General features: G+C 53.7%; 1 protein-coding gene across 1 annotated transcript in view; it reads right to left on the bottom strand.

Moving 5' to 3' along the window:
* Window positions 1–5,684: 5,684 nt before the first annotated feature.
* Window positions 5,685–20,306, bottom strand: part of CREB3L1 (cAMP responsive element binding protein 3 like 1) — a 35,088-nt gene continuing 20,466 nt past the window's right edge. Inside the window, exons 3-12 of the mRNA XM_060017392.1 lie at window positions 17,955–18,139; window positions 15,594–15,672; window positions 13,634–13,791; window positions 12,852–13,001; window positions 12,641–12,699; window positions 12,379–12,447; window positions 10,293–10,392; window positions 9,239–9,365; window positions 6,590–6,857; window positions 5,685–6,405 (exon numbers count right to left, since the gene is read on the bottom strand). Coding sequence (XP_059873375.1) covers window positions 6,369–6,405; window positions 6,590–6,857; window positions 9,239–9,365; window positions 10,293–10,392; window positions 12,379–12,447; window positions 12,641–12,699; window positions 12,852–13,001; window positions 13,634–13,791; window positions 15,594–15,672; window positions 17,955–18,139 — 1,232 coding nt within the window. The 3' untranslated portion in view covers window positions 5,685–6,368. The remainder of the gene's footprint in view (window positions 6,406–6,589; window positions 6,858–9,238; window positions 9,366–10,292; window positions 10,393–12,378; window positions 12,448–12,640; window positions 12,700–12,851; window positions 13,002–13,633; window positions 13,792–15,593; window positions 15,673–17,954; window positions 18,140–20,306) is intronic.

The following is a 20,306-nucleotide window of genomic DNA, read 5'->3' as shown; positions in this document are numbered from 1 at the left end:
GGAGAGCTGTACTGCTCAAGGCTCCTCCAACCCTCGCCAGCCCTACAGTGGCTGTCCTGCTCTGTGCTTTTGCTCACGTTGTTCCCATTGCCTGGAGTATGTCCCCTTCTCTGAAATCCTGTCTATCCATCAAGGCCATTCTCAGGTGCCACATCTCCCATGAACCCTTCCTGGCACTCCACTACAGATGCTGTCTCCCTCCTTCAGCCCCATAACTATTTCCTGGGCCCCTCTCTGGGCATTCCCCTTCACCCTCTAACAATAATTAACATCTCATTTGATTCTTACCACAAGCCTGGGTGGTGGGTATTATCACTTCCTCCATGTTACAGATGAGGACCCTGAGATGTCATTCAAGTGCTTTATTTGCTCAAGATAGCTCAGGTGAGGTGAGTGAGTGGTGAGCCAGGATTTAAATCTAGGTCTTTTGGCCCCAGAACTCATGCCCTTTTCCACTCCCTCGTGCTGCCTGCCACACAGGAACAGCCTCACATTTGCCCGTTTCCCTCATCTGTAAACTCCCAAAAGGCAGATGCCCCAGCTCTGCCTCCCCCCTCTCTCCTGGTCCAGCAATCCCATCTTGGATGAATGGTATAAATGGAATTGCATTAAACAGCTTGGCCACAGGGGAGCTTCCTCCCTAAAGCCAAGTTCTAAAGAAGCCCTGTTGCTGAAGAGGGTGGGCTGGGGCACTTGGGAGTTCCTCCTTCCCCACATCTTCGCCCCTGAGATTGCCTTTAGGATTGCTAATTTTCCAAACACCCAGGCCTCCTATAACAAGAATTATGGTAGTTCTAGCTGGATTTGACATTCCCTCACAGCTGCTTAGCTGCTGGGTTGCCGGTTGGTTTCTTGTTCAGCTCTTTCCTTCGAAGCTCTCCCCGCTCAGTCCTTTTTAAAGTGAAGCTTCTCCACTCTGTCCTCACACCTTCCCCACTTAGGACCAGTTGCTGACTGCATTATTTTTTAGCTGTGGCTCTGCCCTCTTCCCAAGAATCCAAGGGAAAAATGAAAGCCCCCCTCGCTCCCACCCCGACCCGCTTGACCACCTTCTGCAGCCTCTCCCAGCTGCAACTCTCTCCATGGAACCACTGCAGCCATCGTCTCTGCGCTCAGAAAACAATAGCTAATGCCTTTTGAGTGTTTACTGCATAACTTGTACTAAGGCCTTCATGTACAAGCTTTCATTTACCCCTCACAGCAGCTTTAGGAGGGTGGGTACTATTCTTCAGTTGAGGATGCTGAGGCTTCGAGAGGTCCGGTAATTTTCCAAGGTCGCATACAAAAGTGCAGCATGGACGTCAGACCCATGCTCTTAACTGTCACTCTGATGACAGAGAGACTCGGGCTCCTTTGGAGGTGAATTCCCAGCCTGTCTCCTCCATCCCAATGCCCCAAGGGGCACCTGTTACCCACATCAAATAGGTGCCCCATTTGGCCAGATGGCTTCTGGGGTGGTCCACCCTCTGGAATTGGAGCCTGGCCCTGGCCCATCCCAGCTCCAGGCATCGCCCACAGCTGCTCTCCCTGCTGCTAGAGCTTTGGTTTCCAGGTGTAACAAAGGGTTTGTTGTGGCAACCTGAGCAGGATGACTAGCCCCGTGAAAGCCATCACACGTGTTTGCAGCAAGGCCAGCTGCCAGGGCTGACAGCAGAGGGCGGAGCTGCACCTCCATCACTGGGGCCATACTGGGGATGTGCCCCCTTAGCGCTGAGGAGGCGGGATGTCAACAGGTGGCTTGTGCGAGGGGATTAAGCCTGCCTCCTAACATAGGTGGGGAAGACTGCCTGGGATGGACAGGCATAGGGTGGTGACCGCAGATGACCATGCTTTGACCAACTTGCCAAACCCTGGGCTCCAGGACGCCCCACTGTGCTTGGATTTTGTGCAAGGATAAGAAGCTCGGCTGTGGGGAAGGAGGGAGGAAGCTGTGCTGGGATGAGAGCTGGAGAGCTGGAGGGGCAACATAAGCTCTGAAGCCAAACAGACCTGTCTTCAAGTACCCACTTTGCCACTTACTAGATGTATGACCTCGGTCAAGTCATTTCACCTCTCTGAACCCCACGTTGTTCATCTATAAAAATACTCACCCTTTAGGATTATTTTGATTCCTAATTGGACATGTAAAGTTCTCAGTCCAATGCTTGGCGGATGGTCACAACTCAATAATGGGAAGATGCTAGATTTCAAGCCCTTTGCTATCAGGAGCTGGGTCTTGTTTGTGCTCCAAGGTCAGCATGGTGCCATGTACATAAGGGATACTCCGTAAATATTTGGTTTTTTAAAATTTTTAATTTGGGGCTGTGTTGGATTTTCGTTGCTGCGTGCCGGCTTTCTCTAGTTGTGGCGAGCAGGGGCTCCTCTTCGCTGTGGTGCGCGGGCTTATCATTGCGGTGGCTTTTCTTGTTGCACGAGCTCTAGGCATGCGGGCTTCAGTAGTTGCGGCACATGGGCTTAGTATTTGTGGCACCCGGGCTTCAGTAGTTGTGGCTCATAGGCTCTAGAGAGCAGGCTCAGTAGTTGTGGCACATGGGCTTAGCTGCTCTGCGGCATGTGGGATCCTCCCGGACCGGGGCACGAACCCGTGTCCCCTGCATCGGCAGGTGGACCCTCAACCACTGCACCACCAGGGAAGCCTCCAGACCCAAGACTTTAACATACCACTTGGATGCTGACAATTTTCTCATCTGCCTGGGATCCCTTTCTGGCAAGCCCTAGACTTGCATGCTAATGTGAACATTCTACAGGCAGCTCAAATGCAAGATACGATAAAACGAATTCTTCTTCTCTCCAAACCTGCTCTTCCTCCTGCATTCCCTGTCTCAGCGAAAGGTCTCATCCACCACCACCGTGGCCTCCAAGTCAGACATCTAAATGTCATGCCGGGCTCCACCCTCCCTCTTGCACTCCACAGCCAATTTGATGTCAAAGCCTGTTGATCATTCCTTCTAATTATCTCCAGAATCTGTCTCATCTTCACTATACCCGCTGCAGAGCCCCAGGACAGGCAAATCTGATTATCTCCGGCTTAACAATATTCAGCGGCTCTCTATCACCTTCAGGATAAAATGTTCTTTCTTTAGATCCCTGCAAGGGCCCTACTTTCTATCAGGGCCGGGATGAGGGTGAAGCAAGTTGGGGCTCCTAGGGTGCCAAATTTAAGGAGGTACTCACTCTCAGGGCTATACAAGCGCCTCCTTAAATTTTGCAGGCTAATCACCCCCCTTACCTCAACCGGGTCCTGGCCCTGCTTTTCATGGCTCTGTGTCTGCACCTGACATTCTCTCCACCCCAAACACCCTGACCCCTTCTGTATCTCGCCAACTCCTACCCATCCTTTAAGACTCAATCCAAGTTGCCCTCCCTGACCCACAGAATCTGAATTACATGACATTCTTCTGCATCTCCTTAGCATCCTGTACACCCCTCCATCACACTGACTCTGATGACTGGTTTACTCCCCAGCCTCCTCCACAAGCCTGGGGGACCTTTGAAGGCAGTTTGTTGAATGACTAATAGAGAGAATGGATGAATCAATCAGGAAAGGGGGTGTGCTAAAAGTTATTGTTAATAATAATCATAGCTTTGGCCCAGAGCCCAGACTTCAATGGCCTTGCTGCAAAGGCCTGTGTGTTCTAGCAGTTAAAACTGATGCCCCGCAGCAGGCAATGAGGTCCCCATCAAGTGGTCAAGATGAGGCTGTGGGAGGAGGATAGAGGATGGGGCTTGAAGGCCAATTCTTTTTATTTTTTAAAGATTATTTTTTGATGTGGACCATTTTTAAAGTGTTTATTGAATTTGTTACAATAATGTCTCTGTTTTATGTTTTGTTTTTTTGGCCGCAAGGCATGTGGGATCCTAGCTCCCCAACCAGGGATCGAACCCGCACCCCCTGCATTGGAAGGCAAAGTCTTAACCACTGGACTGCCAGGGAAGTCCCTTGAAGGCCAATTCTGCGGCTCCATAGTTCTGTCTGGTCTTGTCCATCTTTTCCTCTGGTGGGCGGCTGGCCCAGGCGCCATCCCACCACCAGGCCCCTTCTTCCGAGTATGAAAGTATCATGCCTGCATGATAAAGTCCAAATGCCAGAGCAAGGCATTCAAGGCCCTTCTGGATCTGGGCCCTGATCACTATCCAGCCTCAGTTCTCAGCATCCTTGCCCTTTACTTTCTGGCTGTTCTGAACTATTTGAGGTTTTCTTGAAGTTTTCCTGCTCTCTCTCCCACCTTTGAGGCCTTAGCCCAGGCTGTTTCTTTCTGGAATGCCCCTTTCTCTCTCCTGCCTACTTTCAACAGTCCTTCATGTCACCTCTTCCAGGAAGCCCTTACTGCTTGTCTGGGTGAGGCACCCTCCTCTGTGCTTGTAATAACACCCTTAGCTTGGCTCTTAGCTCACTGTATTGACACTGCCTCTGAATGCACAGCTGATCTTTCTCAGAGCCAGTGTACGTTGGGCCCTGTTCTCAACACCTTATATGATTTACCTCATTGAATCCCTACAACAGCCTCATGTACTGAATCTTAGTTATATCCTCTTTTTATAAACGGAGAAGTGGAGGCTCAGAGAGGTTCAGGTTATGTAGTGTCTTAGCTTCCTACACGGCATAAGGAATTACTACAAACATGGCTTAAAACAACACATGTATGATTTCAGTGTCCATGGCTCAGATCTGGGTACAGCTCAGCTGGGTCCTGTGCTCAGGCTCTCACCAGGTGGCAGTCCAGGTGTTGGCTGGGCTGGGGTCTCATCTGGAGCTGAGGCCCTCTTCCAAGCTGCTCAGGTTGTTGGCAGAATCCGATGACTTGCCACCATAGCGTGAGGCCTTCAGCGCCTAGAGGCCACCCTCTCCATGTGGTTCACAGCAATATGGCTGTTTGCTTCTTCAAGGCCAGCAGGAGACTATCTCTTCAGGAAGGGCTCAGTCCCTCTTTTAATGGCTCTCGCCTGATTAGGTCAGGCCCACCCAGGATAACCTCCTTTTTAATTAACTCAGAATCAACTGATTTGGGACCTTACTTACACCTGCAAAATCCCTTTACTTTTTCAATGAAAGGTCACCTAATTACGGGAGTGACATCCCCTCACATTCACAGGTCCCCTCCAGACCTTAGGGGAAGGGATGAAACAGGGTGTGTATGCCAGGGGGCAGGAACCTTGGAGTCATACTGGAATTCTGCCCACTGCACATAGCTAGCAAGTGGCAGCTCCAGTAGCCAAACACAGCTGTTCTTACTCCGAAGTCTGTGCTTTTAATCCAGCCGAAGCAAAGGATACAAGAACCAAGAAACTGGCAGGTCTTAGGAGGACCAACCTGAGTATGGCGTGTACAGTGCCTGGTGCAGTGCCTGGCCACCCTAGGTGTTCGTTATCACAGTCACCACCCCCTAAAGGCCATCTTGGTGGCTTATATGCCTTTCTGCTTCCATACTCAGCAATCGTAGGTACTTGGAGGAGCCTTGGGGTGGGGGAATTGCTGCAGAATTCTTTGACCATCTAGTCTGAACTCTCGCCTGGCTGGAAGAGGGAACTCAACGCAAACGCTTTCTCAAACCCCTCACCCCCAATCACCTCCGGTCAGGATATAAAATAAACTTACCCTTCTTACTCCTTCATCCTTCAGTCCCACCCCCCCGCCCCCGGCCCAACGATGAAGAAAGGCACAAAGTCAGGAATTGATGCTGCATCTTTTTTTTTTTTTACTTATGCCTTCTTAAAGCATGTGCTGAGCTGTTGGGTGAAGCAGTTTGGCAATTAAAAAGGCCCAGCGCTTGGGCAGCGGCAGGGGGAGGCCAGGTGAGGGGTGGGGGGGACCCTCTTTCCTGGGCCAGGGAGCAGCAAAGCCCGCACTAACTTCATAAAATATAAAACAAGGGAGGGGTGCAGGTCGGAGGGAGACTTGTAAAATACAATATCTTAGGGATTGGCAATAATAAAAAATAAGGTTCATTATTTACAAACAATTTCTGTTCTTGGTCTCTGTACAGTGGGGGGAGGGGTGGGGGTGTGTGTCGGTCTGTTGACGTGTGTGTGTGTGTGTGTGTGTGTGTGTGTGTGTGTGTGTGTGGCGGGGCTGGGGCAGGGAGGCAGTGGTCCTGTTGGTCGTTATAAGAAAGGTAACCCGGTGAGTGGTTTATCTGAGAAGGACGGATGGCTGTGGAGTGGTGGTGAGAACAGAGTGGTTGGCCTAAGGGGACAGTCCAAATGTGCGGGGAGAGGAGAGGCCCCAGTCAACATGTGGGGCAAAGGTGGGCTGGGGGGAAGACGGACCCCAGGGGGCAGGGGTACTAGCCGCATCCGGGTTAGTGAGTAAGACAACCCCTCTTCTGAGTGCCAGAGGGTACGTCCTGTGTCCTTGGTCTTCGCACGGCCTAGGAGAGTTTGATGGTGGTGTTGGGGCCCAGATCCCTAGAGAGAGAAGAGAAGTCAAGGGTGACTCTGTCCAGGGACGACCCTCTCGCCCCTCTGCAAGCTGTCTGGACACGGGAGGGACAGGGCCTTGGGAGGGTGTGGCTGAGGACATGGGGACCAGAGGCAGGCAGAGGGCGGGGGGAGCCTGGGACCCCAGGAAGGGAAGGGGTCACCCACCCACCTCTCGTGGAACCACTCCTTAGGGTGGGAGAAGTCAGGACTGGTGCTGTTTCCACCGACGTCCTTGGGCCAGGCCTCACTCAGGTACTTGCTGGTCTCGTGGGTGCTGTCCAGGTGGTCATGCTGCAGGTGGTCCTGGGGTCGCTGCTCTGCCGGCCCCCCGGGCTTGATCTCCCAGCCATCCGGGGGCTCCACGGGCAGCAGGGCGCTGCGGCCATCCTCCCACGAGCCTGGTCCCTCATCATAGAACAGGAGGCTTCGGGAGGGCACTGGAGAAGGAGCTCATGGTGAGCCACGGTGCCAAGAGGCTCCCTCCCCATCCAGGCCACATTCAGGGCCTGGTGTTTAAGGACCTGGGCCCTGGAATCTTACGGGCCTGGATCTGAATCCCAGCTCTAGCAATTCTGAGCTGTGTGACTGCAGGCAAGTCATGCCTTTGCTTTCACCTTTCTGAGCCTCAGTTTGCTCATATGTAAAATAGGAATACGGGGGCTAACCTCCTGTTGATGTGAGGTTTAAATGAGATAATAGAGTGATTGAAACTGCACTCAGAGAAAGTTAGATCTTCCTAAGCAGAGAGTACTGGGCTGGGGCATCTGAGACCTGGGTTCTGATCCTACTGTACCACTCACTTTCTGTGAGACCTTGAATTAATCTTTTTCCCGTTCTAGGCCCTAGTCTGCCCTTCAGGGAAATAAAAAAAAAAAAGAAAACACAATTTTTGGATCTCTATCGTGTGCCAGGCATTGCAGGCATCCTTTAACCTATATCAAATCATTAACAGAAACTCTTGGAATGAGATATTTTTAGCTCCATTTCACAGAACAGGTAATTGAGGCTCCAGGTTGGCAGGCACGCTGTCCCAGGCTAGTCTGCACTGAAGGTGAGATGCAAACCCAGGTGTGCCTGACTCCAGGACCCACCACCGCCCTTCTCACTCTCAGGGCCCGGATCTCACAGTCTATGTGAGCGGAGCCCCTGGAGCTGTGCGGTGCACCAGCTCTGTAAGCCAGCCTGCTCCAGAGGTCATCTCCTCTTCGCCCTGCGGACACTGGGCCTGAAACGCACTGCGCTCACTCGGAGGGTTTTTTTGAGGTACGCGGGCCTTTCACTGTTGTGGCCTCTCCCGTTGCGGAGCACAGGCTCCGGAGGCGCAGGCTCACAGGTCATGGCTCACGGGCCCAGCCACTCTGCAGCATGTGGGATCTTCCCGGAACGGGGCACGAACCTGTGTCCCCTGCATCGGCAGGCGGACTCTCAACCACTGCACCACCAGGGAAGCCCTGACCATCAACACTCCCTCCCTCTCCCCCTAACCCCAGGCTCCCCACCCCCCGCCGCCCCATTTCCATTCCTTCCTCTCCAAGGTTCCCTGTACCTCCCAACACACATAGGCCCCTCAGGCCTTGGGAAAATGGACACGTGGCTCTCAAGACCTTACTTCCCTGCCACCCACCTTCCTTAGTAACTAACTGTCCTGTTCTCTCCTTCTCAGGCTGCTCTGGTCCAGGGAGTGGTTTTCACTCCCCGCCTCTGCTTCCTCTTCCCCTAACCCTCCCCACGCCGCTTCCTCCCCTCAAGGCCCTGCAGGCTTAGCTCATTCTCCCTGAAGTATCCCTCCTTCTTGAAACTCACCCCTCCTCAGCTCCTCTCTCTCTGACCTCCCATCTGTTTCCTCTTCCTCCTCCTGCCCTGCTGGATAATTCGCTCCTGGTAAATGATGAGGGACTGTCTGGAAGTTCTTCCACAGGTCTATCTGAAGTATCCTCTGCTTCTGGAAACCCATACTATTCTTTGCTGCACCCTATACCAGTTCTCCCCTTGCCACTGTGTGTTGTATCTTTTCTCTCCTCTTGTGAGCTCATCAAAAAGGAAGCGATTGCGTTCATTTAGTAGGTGCCTGCTGTGTACCAGGCACTGTGCTAACGGCCTTTGTGCACCGTGTCATTTAGTCTTCACAACAAATGTGCTCAGGAAGTGTGGAACTTGTAACTCCCATTTTCAAGATAAAGTAATTGAAATTTAGTGTGAACACACATGCCTGAGGTCACGCAGTTAGTGAGTGGCAGATATGACTGACTCTGAAGCTCTATGCTCTTAACAATCCTCACAGTCCCCTGTGGGATGGTGGCTATCTGAGCTCACACTACCACTACCCCGCCTCTGCCCATGACAGACATTACCAGTGGATCCTGGCACTCCTTCCTGTTGATCCTGAGTGGCGCCTCAGAGTCCTTCTTAACACAGTGCTTCAGGCAGCCACCACCATCTTACGGAAAATGTCCCTGGAGCTGAAACTGTTTTCCTATCCCAGTTGTAAAATACTGATGGTGCTTAGCAGATGTCCCTACCAACTGGCACCATAATACATGGGGGCTAGGGTGGAAACATTCCTGTTATTCCCTAAACCTACCCCCGCAAGCCACTCCTGGGTGGGCTGGGAATCAGGGGCTCTTCACTGTAGTCCTAATTCTATAACTAACATTGAACACATCATAGACCCTTTGGGGGCCTCAGTTTCCCCATCTGCAAAATGAGGAGGTAGAATGAGACGGCACCAGCCCCAAACCTGGCTCCTCTCTTGTGTCTGGCTTCTGCTCTGAAGTTGGGGCTGGCATGGGGGGAAGGCAGCCTGGTTCAGAGCACTCACTCTGACTGGCAGTGTAGACGCTGTCAGTGGCCATGGGGTCTTCCTTCACAGTCTGGGAGCCGGAGGAGAACTCAGGGAGGCAGGGCACGAGGGAGCCCAGCACCAGGACAAAGCACAAGGCTGCCACCTGGTAGTGGAGAGAGAGCGGAGGGGCTGCAACCCTGGCCACCCCAATCCTCCCCCTGCCCCCGAGCCAATGGGGGCAAAAGGCTCAATATTTTTCCAGGAAAGCTGCTGCCAGAGCCAACCACCTCCTGCACATGGTGGAGGAGAAGGTAGAGGCTGTCGGGACATATCAGCCCATTGTAGGGGGGCCACCCCAAGCAGGGCTAGAAAAGAGGGGGAATTGGCCAATGTGGTTATCACCTATGGGGTGGAGGAATCAGGAAGGGAAGGAAGGGGTAGGTGTGGGAGGAGGCTGAGATTGGGGCAAGGGAGGGGAACGTATCTTCACACCAGATTCCCAGCAGGATTCCCAGGAAGGTGGGCCAGCAGGAGGAGGTTAAGAGTCACGGAGCCCAAACTAACCCCTGCCTCTACTGGGGCTTTGCCACCTGAGAGCTTGAGGATCTCGGAGGGCCTGGGGAGTGATTAGCCAGGAGGCAACAGACTGTACAGCTCCAGGAAATGTGGAAGAGGGGCTAACAGAGGCCTGAGCCACAGCCTAGGCACCCACCCTCCATTCCAGAAAGAACCAGGTCCATACTTCCTCTCATCCCCCCAGGCCCATCACTCCACTCCACTGGGCCTGCAGAAGCTGCCTCCTCACGGGACTCGCCCTGCCATCCTCTAGCTGAGTTCACGTGAGTCACTACATATCCGCACCGTGTTAGAACTGGTCAGGGAAGGTCATGTACTGGAAGGTTCCATGGACTTGGGGAAAGAGGCTGGGGTCTGCTGGAGCCAGTGCACCAGGTACTAGGATGGTTTACTCTGGTGACACCGCCCACAATATGGCCAGGCCCTTGAAGCTCTGCCCGCCCCCCACCCGTAGAAAGCCAGCCTGGGGAAGACCTGTCCTCCTGTGGCCCTGTGGTGAGGGAACAGCACCTACCATGAGGCAGGTCCCAGTCTGGGTGGCAGCCATCTTGTAAGGCCTGGAGATCTTGTTGGTGACCAGAGTCTGGAGTTTCTGCAGCTGCTGGAGCAGGGTCCTGAGGAGGGCACAGCGGTCACCCGGCAGGTTCTGACCCAGCAGGCATCTCTACCTCAGGGAGCTCTCCCGGGGAGGAGCTGGGCAGCCTCCAGACATGGCTTCCACGCCAGGTGCCCGTTTCAGTCAAGACAGAAAAGGTCACCTCCCACGTGGCTCCTCTGTGGTGTGGCTGGGTCACCCTATGGAGGCTCAGGGGTGCCCCACGACGCGCTCCTGGCCAAAGGGGAGGTTGGAGGCGAGCCTGGACCACCTCAGCTGAGGCCCCTTTCTTTTTCTTACCCTGCACCAGCCACAGCTAAATTGACCCTCCCTCCTTTGTATCCACGGCACCTTGAGCTGATACGAAGGACACATCTGGCAGCTGCCTGGCATATGGTGAGGAGCAAGTGTCCAGGAAATGGTAGCTACCAGTTTTGTTAATTTTGTTGCTGTTTTTGCTTTTATCACGGCACCTGTAACACTTCGTTTATTTATGAATGTCTATGTCAGCCTCCTTCACTAACTATGGGCTCCCTGAGGGCAAGGACTGGGTCCCTCCCGGCGACGAATCCTCTGGGTACCCACAGAGGGTGCCCAGCCCACCCTTGGTGAACAAATGTTTAATTCTCTCTTTCCTCCACCCAGCCGGTCGGTGGGGTTGCAGTTCCCAGAATGTACAGCAGGTGGCGAAACAGCTCCAAGGGCCTCGGCCTATTTGGGACTAGGGAGGAATCTGGGCCAGAGGAAGGGGGTGAGGGGTGAGGGCTCCCGCCCCCCATCCCTGAGTCAGGGGGGCATTCTCCAGGTCATTCAGGGGAGTGGCTGGATCCCGCTGGAGAAGCTGGGGGAGAAGGAAGGAAAGAAGGAAAAAGCCTTCTGTTGAGCACCTGCTACATACTAGCTGTTGCCTGTTATTTTAATTACTCCCAGCCAACACTTATTACTCACAAACCTACTGTGGGCTCATGGCTGGTCACTATCAAGAATTCAGAATAATAACAAGAAAAAACGAAGAAGAAAAGCTAACATGAATGGAACATTCTCAAATGCCAAGGACAGTGCCGGCCCTTTACTTGCTAGGTCTCATCGCATCGTCACATGAATCCTGGGAGATACTGCTTCTATCATCTCCATTTAGACAGAGAAACTGGGGCCCAGAGAGGTGTACGTAACAGTTTTTCCAGGGTCACAAAAATGGCACCCAGAGTTGTGACTTTCCGTGGCTACTGCATGCCAGGCCCTGTGCGGGTTCCGTACGAATGTTTCTCAAGCTTAATTGTGCACGTGAGTCACCCAAGGATATTGTTGAAATGCAGATTCTGATTCAGTAAGTCTGGGGAGAGTCCCGAGATTCTGCATTTCTTTCTTTTTTTTTTAAAGGTTTTTTTGACGTGGACCAGTTTTAAAGTCTTTATTGAATTTGTTACAATATTGCTTCTGGTTTATGTTTTGGTTTTTTGGCCGCGAGGCATGTGGGATCTTAGCTCCTCGAACAGAGATCGAACCCACACCCCCTACATTGGGAGGCGAAATCTTAACCACTGGGCCGCCAGGGATGTCCCCTGAAATTCTGCATTTCTAACAAGCCCCCACGTGATGTTAATGCTGCTGGTCTGAGAAACTCGCTTTGGGTGGCAAGCATGTACACTGGTAGGTTCTAACTTTAGGGTGCATCAGAATTACCTGGAGCGTTTATTAAAACACAGACCATTGAACCCTCCCCCTGGAGTTCCTATTCAATAGGCCTGGCATGAGGCCTGAGAATAAGCATTTCTAACAAGTTCCCGGGGGCTGCTGCTGTGCTGGTCTGTATCATCACTTTTAAGCACCTTACCAGCCCTGTCTGGTATCTAGATGGGAAACTGAGGGTCCCAGGCTGCAGAGTCCCTGTTTCTGGGGTTCTGCACTCAGTGACCTCTCCTCTCTCCTCCTCCCAGAGCTATGCCATAGCCAGGCACTGGCTGCAGGAGGGCAGGGGCCGGGGGACGCGGGTGGAACCACCCACCTGTTGGCATTCTCCAGGGTCTCCACCTTCTTCCACAGTTCGTTGTTCTCCGATGTAAAGGTCTCCACCCTGCGGGGGCCAAGCAGGCACAGGCTCGGGGGCAGCCCCCAGACTCACTGCTGCCCCCGTAGCCCTGCCCACCAGCATCCTAGTCCCCATGCCCCCCCCCGCCGCCCCTGTGAGAGAGGGCTGGGGCGAGCAGGCCAGGCTGGGGAGTGGGGCCCAGGCCACCCAAGCCGCCCACCTGCCCAAGACCTCTTACTTCTTTTCTAGACACTCCACGTACTCCTTCTTCTTACGGCGGCTCTCCTGGGCCGAGATCTAGAGGGCGAAGCCCCCAAGCGGGAGTTACACAGCACATATCCGCTTCCTGGGGCTCCCCAACTTCAGGGCTGGCATCACCAGGGGAGCAGAGCCCTCCCCCCCGAACCAGGGAAGCCCCAGGGCAGGGGCAGGGCCTGGCTCACGCTTACCTTGTTCTTGATTTTCCTCCGGACCCTCTTTAAGGCCTTCTCCTCAGCTTTGGTGAGGGGGAGTTTCGTGGGGATGGGGTAGCCCTCAGCAATCAGGGTGCGCTTTTCCTCCTCCGTCAGGAGCAGTGGCCCCGACGTCCCCTGTAATTTCTGTGGGAAGGGGGACACGATAGTTAGGAACCAGACAGCCCTGCATTCAAATTCCAGGTCTGCCATTTACTCTTCGCGTGACCTGGGCAAGGCACTCAACTCACTGAGCCTTGGTCTCCTCATCTGAAAAAGGGGCAGATCTGAATTAAATCCAATAACATGTATCAGGTGCTCAGGACGTTGCTGGGAGCCTGGCATGTTTGGCCCTCCGTATATTGCTGGGGGTGGGGTGGTCCCGAGATCCCATCCTGGAACCCACAGTTTCAAAGCTTACTTGTCCAGGGCCCCCTAAACAGCACCCACCTCAGACACCCACCACCTCTTGGGAGGTTCCACACCCATCCCAGTGGATTCTGGGCCTCCTGAACATTGTTCTCCAAACAGTGCCCTTTGGGGGCAGCCTGGGCCGTCCCCCTGAAGGTGAGGAATGTCAAGTTCTAGTCCTGGCTCTGCAATAGCGTGGGTTCGGCAGGCTTCTTGGACTCTCTACCTGTTTCCTATTTACCCCAAGGCACGATTAAAAGACTGTCACTCCCATCTGCCAGGCAGGCACCTCTCTGAATTCTGATGGGGGTGGGGATCAGGCACTCAATTCCTTGACTCTAGGGTCAATCCACCCCCCAGCTGCTTACGTGAGGGGCAGTGAGGAGCGGGGAGGTGGAGATGGCTGTGGAGGAGCGGGCCATGGGCCGGATGGGGCTGGAGGGGGGCAGAGAGCGGGGACTCTGGGAGCCGTCACTGTCGCTGCCATGGCTGCTGGGGGGCGTCGGAGGCATCTGCACCAGGTCCTCTGGGGAGAGCAGGAGAAGCCAGGTTAGCAGGGTGGCGCCCCAGCTCTGGTCGCACAATCAGAGTTCAGCATAGCACGGGCCTAAGCCAGCCCGGAATGACTGTGGGACTGGCTGCTGGGGCCTTGACCGCTATAACATCGGAAGCCCCTCTGCCATGTCAGAAAGACGAGCTGATGTCCCAGAAGACAATTCCTGGGTGCCACCCCATCTCTGACTCCGCAGAAGCCTGGCTCCTTTAAGCCTGGTTCTTGGTGGGGATATCACAGAGGCTGGATTCTTGGGGTCCCTCCCCTACCCCTGACTTCACAGGGCTCAGGAGCTTTGAGACTCCAACTTGACAACCCCAGGAGGTGACTGGAATCTGCCCATAGCAAGACCCATGGGGATCAGGCTGGGCAAGCCGCAGCCTCTGTCCCTTTCTTTCCACTGCAAAACCCCAGGGTGTCCATTTTCAACCTCAGGGTAACAGGACAGCAGGCACTGGGCTTTCAGCAGACCCACCAGGAGCACTGCTCTCCCCAGCATGCCTTCTGTGCTGCCTCTCTGAGGCCACAGCATCAGGAAGATTGACGCCCTGCAGGTGGTCAGGAAGAGGCCTGGGCGGAGCCAAGAGGACCAAGAGCCTTGCTGCAGGGAGAGCTCCCAGGCCAGCACAGAATGCCCAGATTTAAGTCCAGGTGTGGGAATCTGGAGCTGACTGCATCGCAGAGCCGGGCTGAGGCTGGCAGGAGGAAGCACGGCATCCTTCCGGGCTCGACCCATGACTGCCTCCTGCAGGAGTCGCCTCTCCCTTCTTTGGCTCTCATTTGTCTCTTATGGATGCCAGACTGTAAAGACCACTGAACTTGGACTCAGAGAGACCTGAGTTCGAGTCTTGACTGTGGCCACAACTGTGTGACCTATAGTTATGTTTACTTAACCTCTCCCAGCCTCGCTTCCCTGCTGAATGGGGCTGAAAGGACGCCTTGCACGGAGCCAGGAGGATGCAATGGGCTAATGTATGGAAACACGCTTTATGAATTGAAGGGCACTCTGCAATGTAAGGTGTTTTCACACTGGTCCCTTTCTACCTCCTGTTAATTCCGTATCTTCTCTCAGAGGCTGGGACCAAATTGAGGGTGAAACTTGGGCCTTATTCATCTTTCTAAACCTTGTGGTACTTAGTCCAGGGCCTGAATAAGCACAGTAGATGCTTAATCAATGTTTGATGAATTAATGAGGTGGGGTTGGAAAGATTCAGTTAGCCCTTTCTCTTTCTGGTCAACCCAAGAAGCTTCCTCTGTTCTCTTCTCCCCTGTCAGGTCTGGGGATGTGCTTTCAAGGCTCCTGGGGATCTGCCATCTTTAATCCATACACTGCTGTATAATTGGTGGTTTGTCTGTGGCTCACACTACTGTGTGATCTACTTGGGTACAGGGACTGTCTTCTCTCTCTGCTTCCCCAGCTCCTGGGACTAGGAGATGTCCAGTGAACTCTAGTTGGATGGATGGATAAACGGATAGATGGATGGATGGACAGATAGATGGATAAATAAGTAGATGGATGGATGGACTGATGGCTATAGAGTGGACTTCAATGAATGAATGATGGGAAGGGTGAGAAGGTGTTGATAGTAGTGATGACAGCTGTAGATTGTGTCAGAAGGGGACTGGAGGGATGGAGAATGGGCAGGGTGGGGAGGAGAGAATATTCTGGGGAGAGGTGGGAGGTGTCGAGGGAGATGGGTGGGCCGGACCAAGGGAGTAAAGAATGCGGTCTGCCCAAGACTGGAGAGGAAGAGTCCCTCTCTGGACACACTTACCTGGTGTCACTTTGAGGAACTGGTTTACCTCCTGAGGCTCTGCTTTGATCACTGGCAGCTGAGTCATCTCTCCCGGGGCCTGAGGAAGAGACAGGTCCAGCTCCGTCAGCTGCCCCGGGGGCCCGTCCCCACCATGCCATCCAACCTCCCTCTCTCCCTGGGCCTGGGGGTCTGCCCTGCAGCATTAAGGAAGTATCTGGGCCCAGGGTTCCAGGCACATTCCAGAGGAGCAGAGGCAAGTTCTCGTGCTTAGAGAAGTCAAGTAGACCTAAGAAAAGAGAATGGTGGCCAAGTAGCATCGTTTAGCCTCTAAGCTCAGAGAAAGGAGGGCCTCCTGTGGCCTCTGAGGCCAGGGCCATCTTTCTGGTGGAGGCTGACCCTATACTGACTGTGAGCCCATGTGGGTTGCCATGAGGACGGGAGGTAATGTCTGGCAGGTTGTAGTTGTTCAATGAGCGGTAACAACAGCACAGACGAAGGAGGCATTAACTGGCTGGGGGCCCAGGGAAAGCTCCCTGAGCAGCTGAAGTTTGAGTCCTGATGTATAAATAGGAGTGTTCCAGATAAAGGATGGGGCAGTGTGTAGATGAGGGGAGAGGCATTCCAAGAAGAGGGAAAAGCATCTGCAAAGGCACAGAGGCCAGACAGAGCACAGCTTAGATCTGGAAACTGCAAGTATTAAGGGTGTCCAGAGTGCAGGGGTGTGTGTCAGAGGTGGAGTGGTGAGAAACAAGACCAGAAGATCTGGGGGGAGGGTGTGGGGAGGGGGTGAGTAGAATCCAGACAAAGAAGTTTGAAACAATGAGGAGCCCCTAATGGGTTTTTAAGCACGGGACTGATAGAATTAGATTAATGCTTTAAATAAACATGCATTCCTATTTCTTTATGCCGTCCCAACTTGCTGTTCCAGAAAGGACATCAACAGGCATGGCTTCCTACACACGAGGACCAACACACATACAAGGGGTGTTCTCTTTGAGAAGGCGCTGTGTTGGGTGTTGGATTTCAGGGCCATCTCTCCCCTCCAGGTCTGCAGCCAGCAGAGAGGTCATGATATCGTGGGTGGGACCCAGAATCCCGAATTTAGGCAGGTGAGTAAGAATCCCAGGAGGTTAAGGCTGGCAGGGACCTTGGAGATTCCCTGGTCTACATCCCAGCTCAGGCCTCCAGTGACAGATGAAGGGACTGCGATGCAGTAGGGTGACAGCTCTCATGTGGGTCCCACGCTCATCATTGTCATACCAACTCCTGGTTCCTGTGCCTTCCACTAGGGGGTCTCGGCCTCACTAGAGTGGGAAGTGTGGGCTCTGGGGGCTGGCGGCTGAGTTTGGAATGCAGCTCCATTGCTTCTGACTGTGCAATGTGGGGCAAGCTGCTTAACCCCTTCCACCTCAGTTTCCTTCTCTGAGGCATGCGCACAGCTTCCAAGACCCTGGCTGCCGCTGCCGTCATGCCTTCCCTTCCTGCTATGGCGAGGGCTGAGGAGTCGCAGAGCCAGTCCTAGAGGTGGTCCGCAAAGATCCTCCCCGTTTGCAGCCAGCCCTGAATCCTCAGGTCCCTGGTGGAGTAGGAGGGGCTGACCTTTCTCACTTTTGGTCCCGTACATTTTGATCAGGTGAGCTGTGTGGCCAGCAGGGGGCAGTGCCAGCCAAACCTTGACTCTAGGGATTTCAAGGTAACCCTCATGCTGTAGACTCAGGGGTAGGACCCCCTTAGCAGTAGTTCATGCTCCCATTTTACAGAGAAGGAAGCTGAGGAAAAAACAGGGAAGGCAACATGCCCAGAGCACAAGTGAGAGCAGAGCTGGGACCCAGGCAGGGCATCTCCCAGGAGCCAGGGGTCTGGGATGTCAACTTTGGATTTACAGCCAACTGCTCTTATCTATACATTCACGGCGGTGAGGGCTGGCATGAGGGTGTGGGTTAAAAATACTCATCTCGTGAATATAAACAATTGAAATATGGCATAATTTTTATCTTTCCATTTAGGTGTTTCTTCCTTTTTAAAAATCCAGACACTTTGAGAAAATTAAGTGGCCTGGGCTGTCTCCTTCCCTGAGACCCTGGACTGGGCCCCTGATGCCCAGCCCTGCCTGGGTCCCTGTCATTTTTCTTCGGCACACAGTGAGGGCCCCAGCTTATTCCGAGGGTGCTGTGGTTTGAGCCCGTTCTAGGATGGTGAAGGGATGGCTCAAGGGATGGGCAGGGGTCTGGTCTGGGAGTTCCGACTCTCAGTCCTGAGGGTCACATTGCTCCCTGTTCACAGAGACCCTGTGTGCACAGGGCTTTGGATTGCTCTTCCCACAGAGACCCATCATCCCTCCTCCCTCCCTCAGCCCCTACTAACAGTCCCCAGGCTCACCTGGTGGGGGATGGGCAGCCTGGTCAGGGGGCTGAGGCCCAGCAGCGGGGTGGTGGCCATGGCAGCAGCGGCAGCCATGGCTGAGGAGGCAGCCAGAGGGTCCATGGGCAGCTCCGGGCTCTGCTCCTGCTTCACCATGACTGAGCACAGTTTGTGTCCCAGCACCCACGCTCCGTGTTCCATATCTAGGGAAGGGGGCAGGACCCAGGCTCAGGGGACTCCTAGAGCAGAGGGCTCAGCCCCTCTCCTGGCCTCTTGGAGCTGCTCTGGACAGGACTGTGGAGAGATGCTAGGGTATACCGGGAGGCAGGCGGAAAAGGGCAGGGGGCGGCGCTTGTGAGGTAGGAGGGCGGAGTGGGCTGGGGTCAGAAGAGGTGGGGGCATCTTCTTCATTCAGCAGTTTACAGAGTGGGCTTGGACAACAGACCCCTCCTGACTGGCTGTGTGACTTTAGGTAAGTTGCTTAACGTCTCTGAGCCTTAGCTTCCTCATCGGTAAAAGTACCTGACAAGAAGTAAATGTTCAATAAATGGCAGCTATTGTGAATACAATTATTGTTATTCAGTAAACATCTGCTGAGCACCGTGCTAGGTGCTGGGCATCTGGTGAGAGTCACGAGCAGTTTAGTGCAGTTAGAACGCAAAGGGAAGGAGAAGATGGGGTCAGAGAGGCCAGTGGGGATGGCATGGCCTTGGAGCTGCGACTTTGTCCTAAAGGTAACGGGGAGGGACTGAAGAGTTTTAAGCATGCTCAGATTTGTAATGTTAAAAAAGATCATTCTGCCTGTGTGTGCAGACTGGCCCGGCAGAGGGAGGCAGGGAGACCCGCAGGAGGCTGTTGAAATTGTCCAGCGAGAGAAGGTGATGCACATGCTAAGGCAGTGGCAGTGGGGATGGTGAGGAAGGAACATACTGGAGATACATTTAGAAGGAAGAATCCACAGGACCTGGTGCCCGGGGGGGCATGTGGGGAGTGAGGGCTGATGCTCAGGTTTCCCAGGGCAGTTTCCACCTCGTGGGCCTCCTGGCCTCACCTGGGTCACAGAGCTGCTGGGCATCCCGCCTTTTCCTGATGGGTGTAGCCCTGCCCCTGTTGGCCCCAGCACCTGGCTCTGGTGAGGCAGAGGTCTGAGGAGCCAGCATGGGTGGGCTAGAGGGGACTCTAGCCTTTGGAACCCACTGTGGGTGGGGAGAGGGGTCAGCAGCTGCCTGATCCCACCTCAGAGGCTAGGCCCCACCCTGCTGGGAGGCTGAGGGCCTCAGTTCTGGGCTGCAGGCTGCCCCTGGGCTCCAAGAACACCCACAATCTTCCCAAATTACAGGGCCAGCCCGCTGGCCTCCGGGAAGCTGCCCCCTGCAAAGGACCCACAGACAAACTGCTCTAAAAATAGACTTGGGGTGGTGAAGAATTGCCGGGCTGGGAGGCTGTCCACCCCACATGCTACCCTTCCCCAGGCTGGGGTCTGACACCCCATCGAGGTGACCTCCAGAGGCTGGGCTGAGGCCAGGGCACACAGGGAAGTTGAGACCTCCACAGCCACAAGCCCTGGAGCCACTTAAAGCCCCAGAAGGTGTCCCTGCCCTCAAGCGGCTGGATGGGGGCCGGGTACAAAGTCCCGTCTCTGCCCCTGGGGAATCGCAAAGACCCTCAGAGGCAGCTCACACTTCTTGCACTGAGTCTAATTCTAACTCTTGCTGCATAAGAATTTGTGTATTCCTCCCACCAACCCTGGCGGCGGGCACTGCTCTTCTGCCCATTTAATAGTTGAGAAGATTAAAATACTCACTCAAGACCATTGTCCTCCAAAGGGAAAGAGGAATAAGAGCCCTGTTCATGGTTCTAGACACGATAGTTTTAATAGGACTTTTATACACATAAGGAAATAGTCGCTAATTTTATATATATATATATATATATATATATATATACATATACACACATACACACACATACACACACACACACGAAATGTGCTGGGCACTGACTGAGCTGGGAACTTTTCATATATATATTTTTAATCCTGGCCAGAATTCTCAAGATACCTAGAGTCTTCATTTTGTAATTGAGGAAACCGAGGTCCAGAGAGGTTAAGCAACTTGTTAAAGATCACACAGCAGCCGGTTGAGGCGCCGGGATGCACACAAAAGCCAGTATCCTTTAGCGCCCCTTAATGCCGGCAAGTGTGGTGGGTGGCATGGGTGTGAGGTTTAGAATCAGGGGGCCTGCTTGCTCCCAAGTCCCTGCTCTGAATTTACTGTGTGCGTAACCTAAATAACTCAGCTTTCCCGAAGTCTCATTTTCCTTATCAGACAAATGGGGAGTATGATAAAAATGATTCTGACCTCACCTGTG

This window comes from Delphinus delphis, chromosome 8, assembly GCF_949987515.2.
Source record: "Delphinus delphis chromosome 8, mDelDel1.2, whole genome shotgun sequence".
Taxonomy (NCBI): Eukaryota; Metazoa; Chordata; class Mammalia; order Artiodactyla; family Delphinidae; genus Delphinus; species Delphinus delphis.
This window is presented reverse-complemented; position numbering and strand designations above follow the sequence as displayed.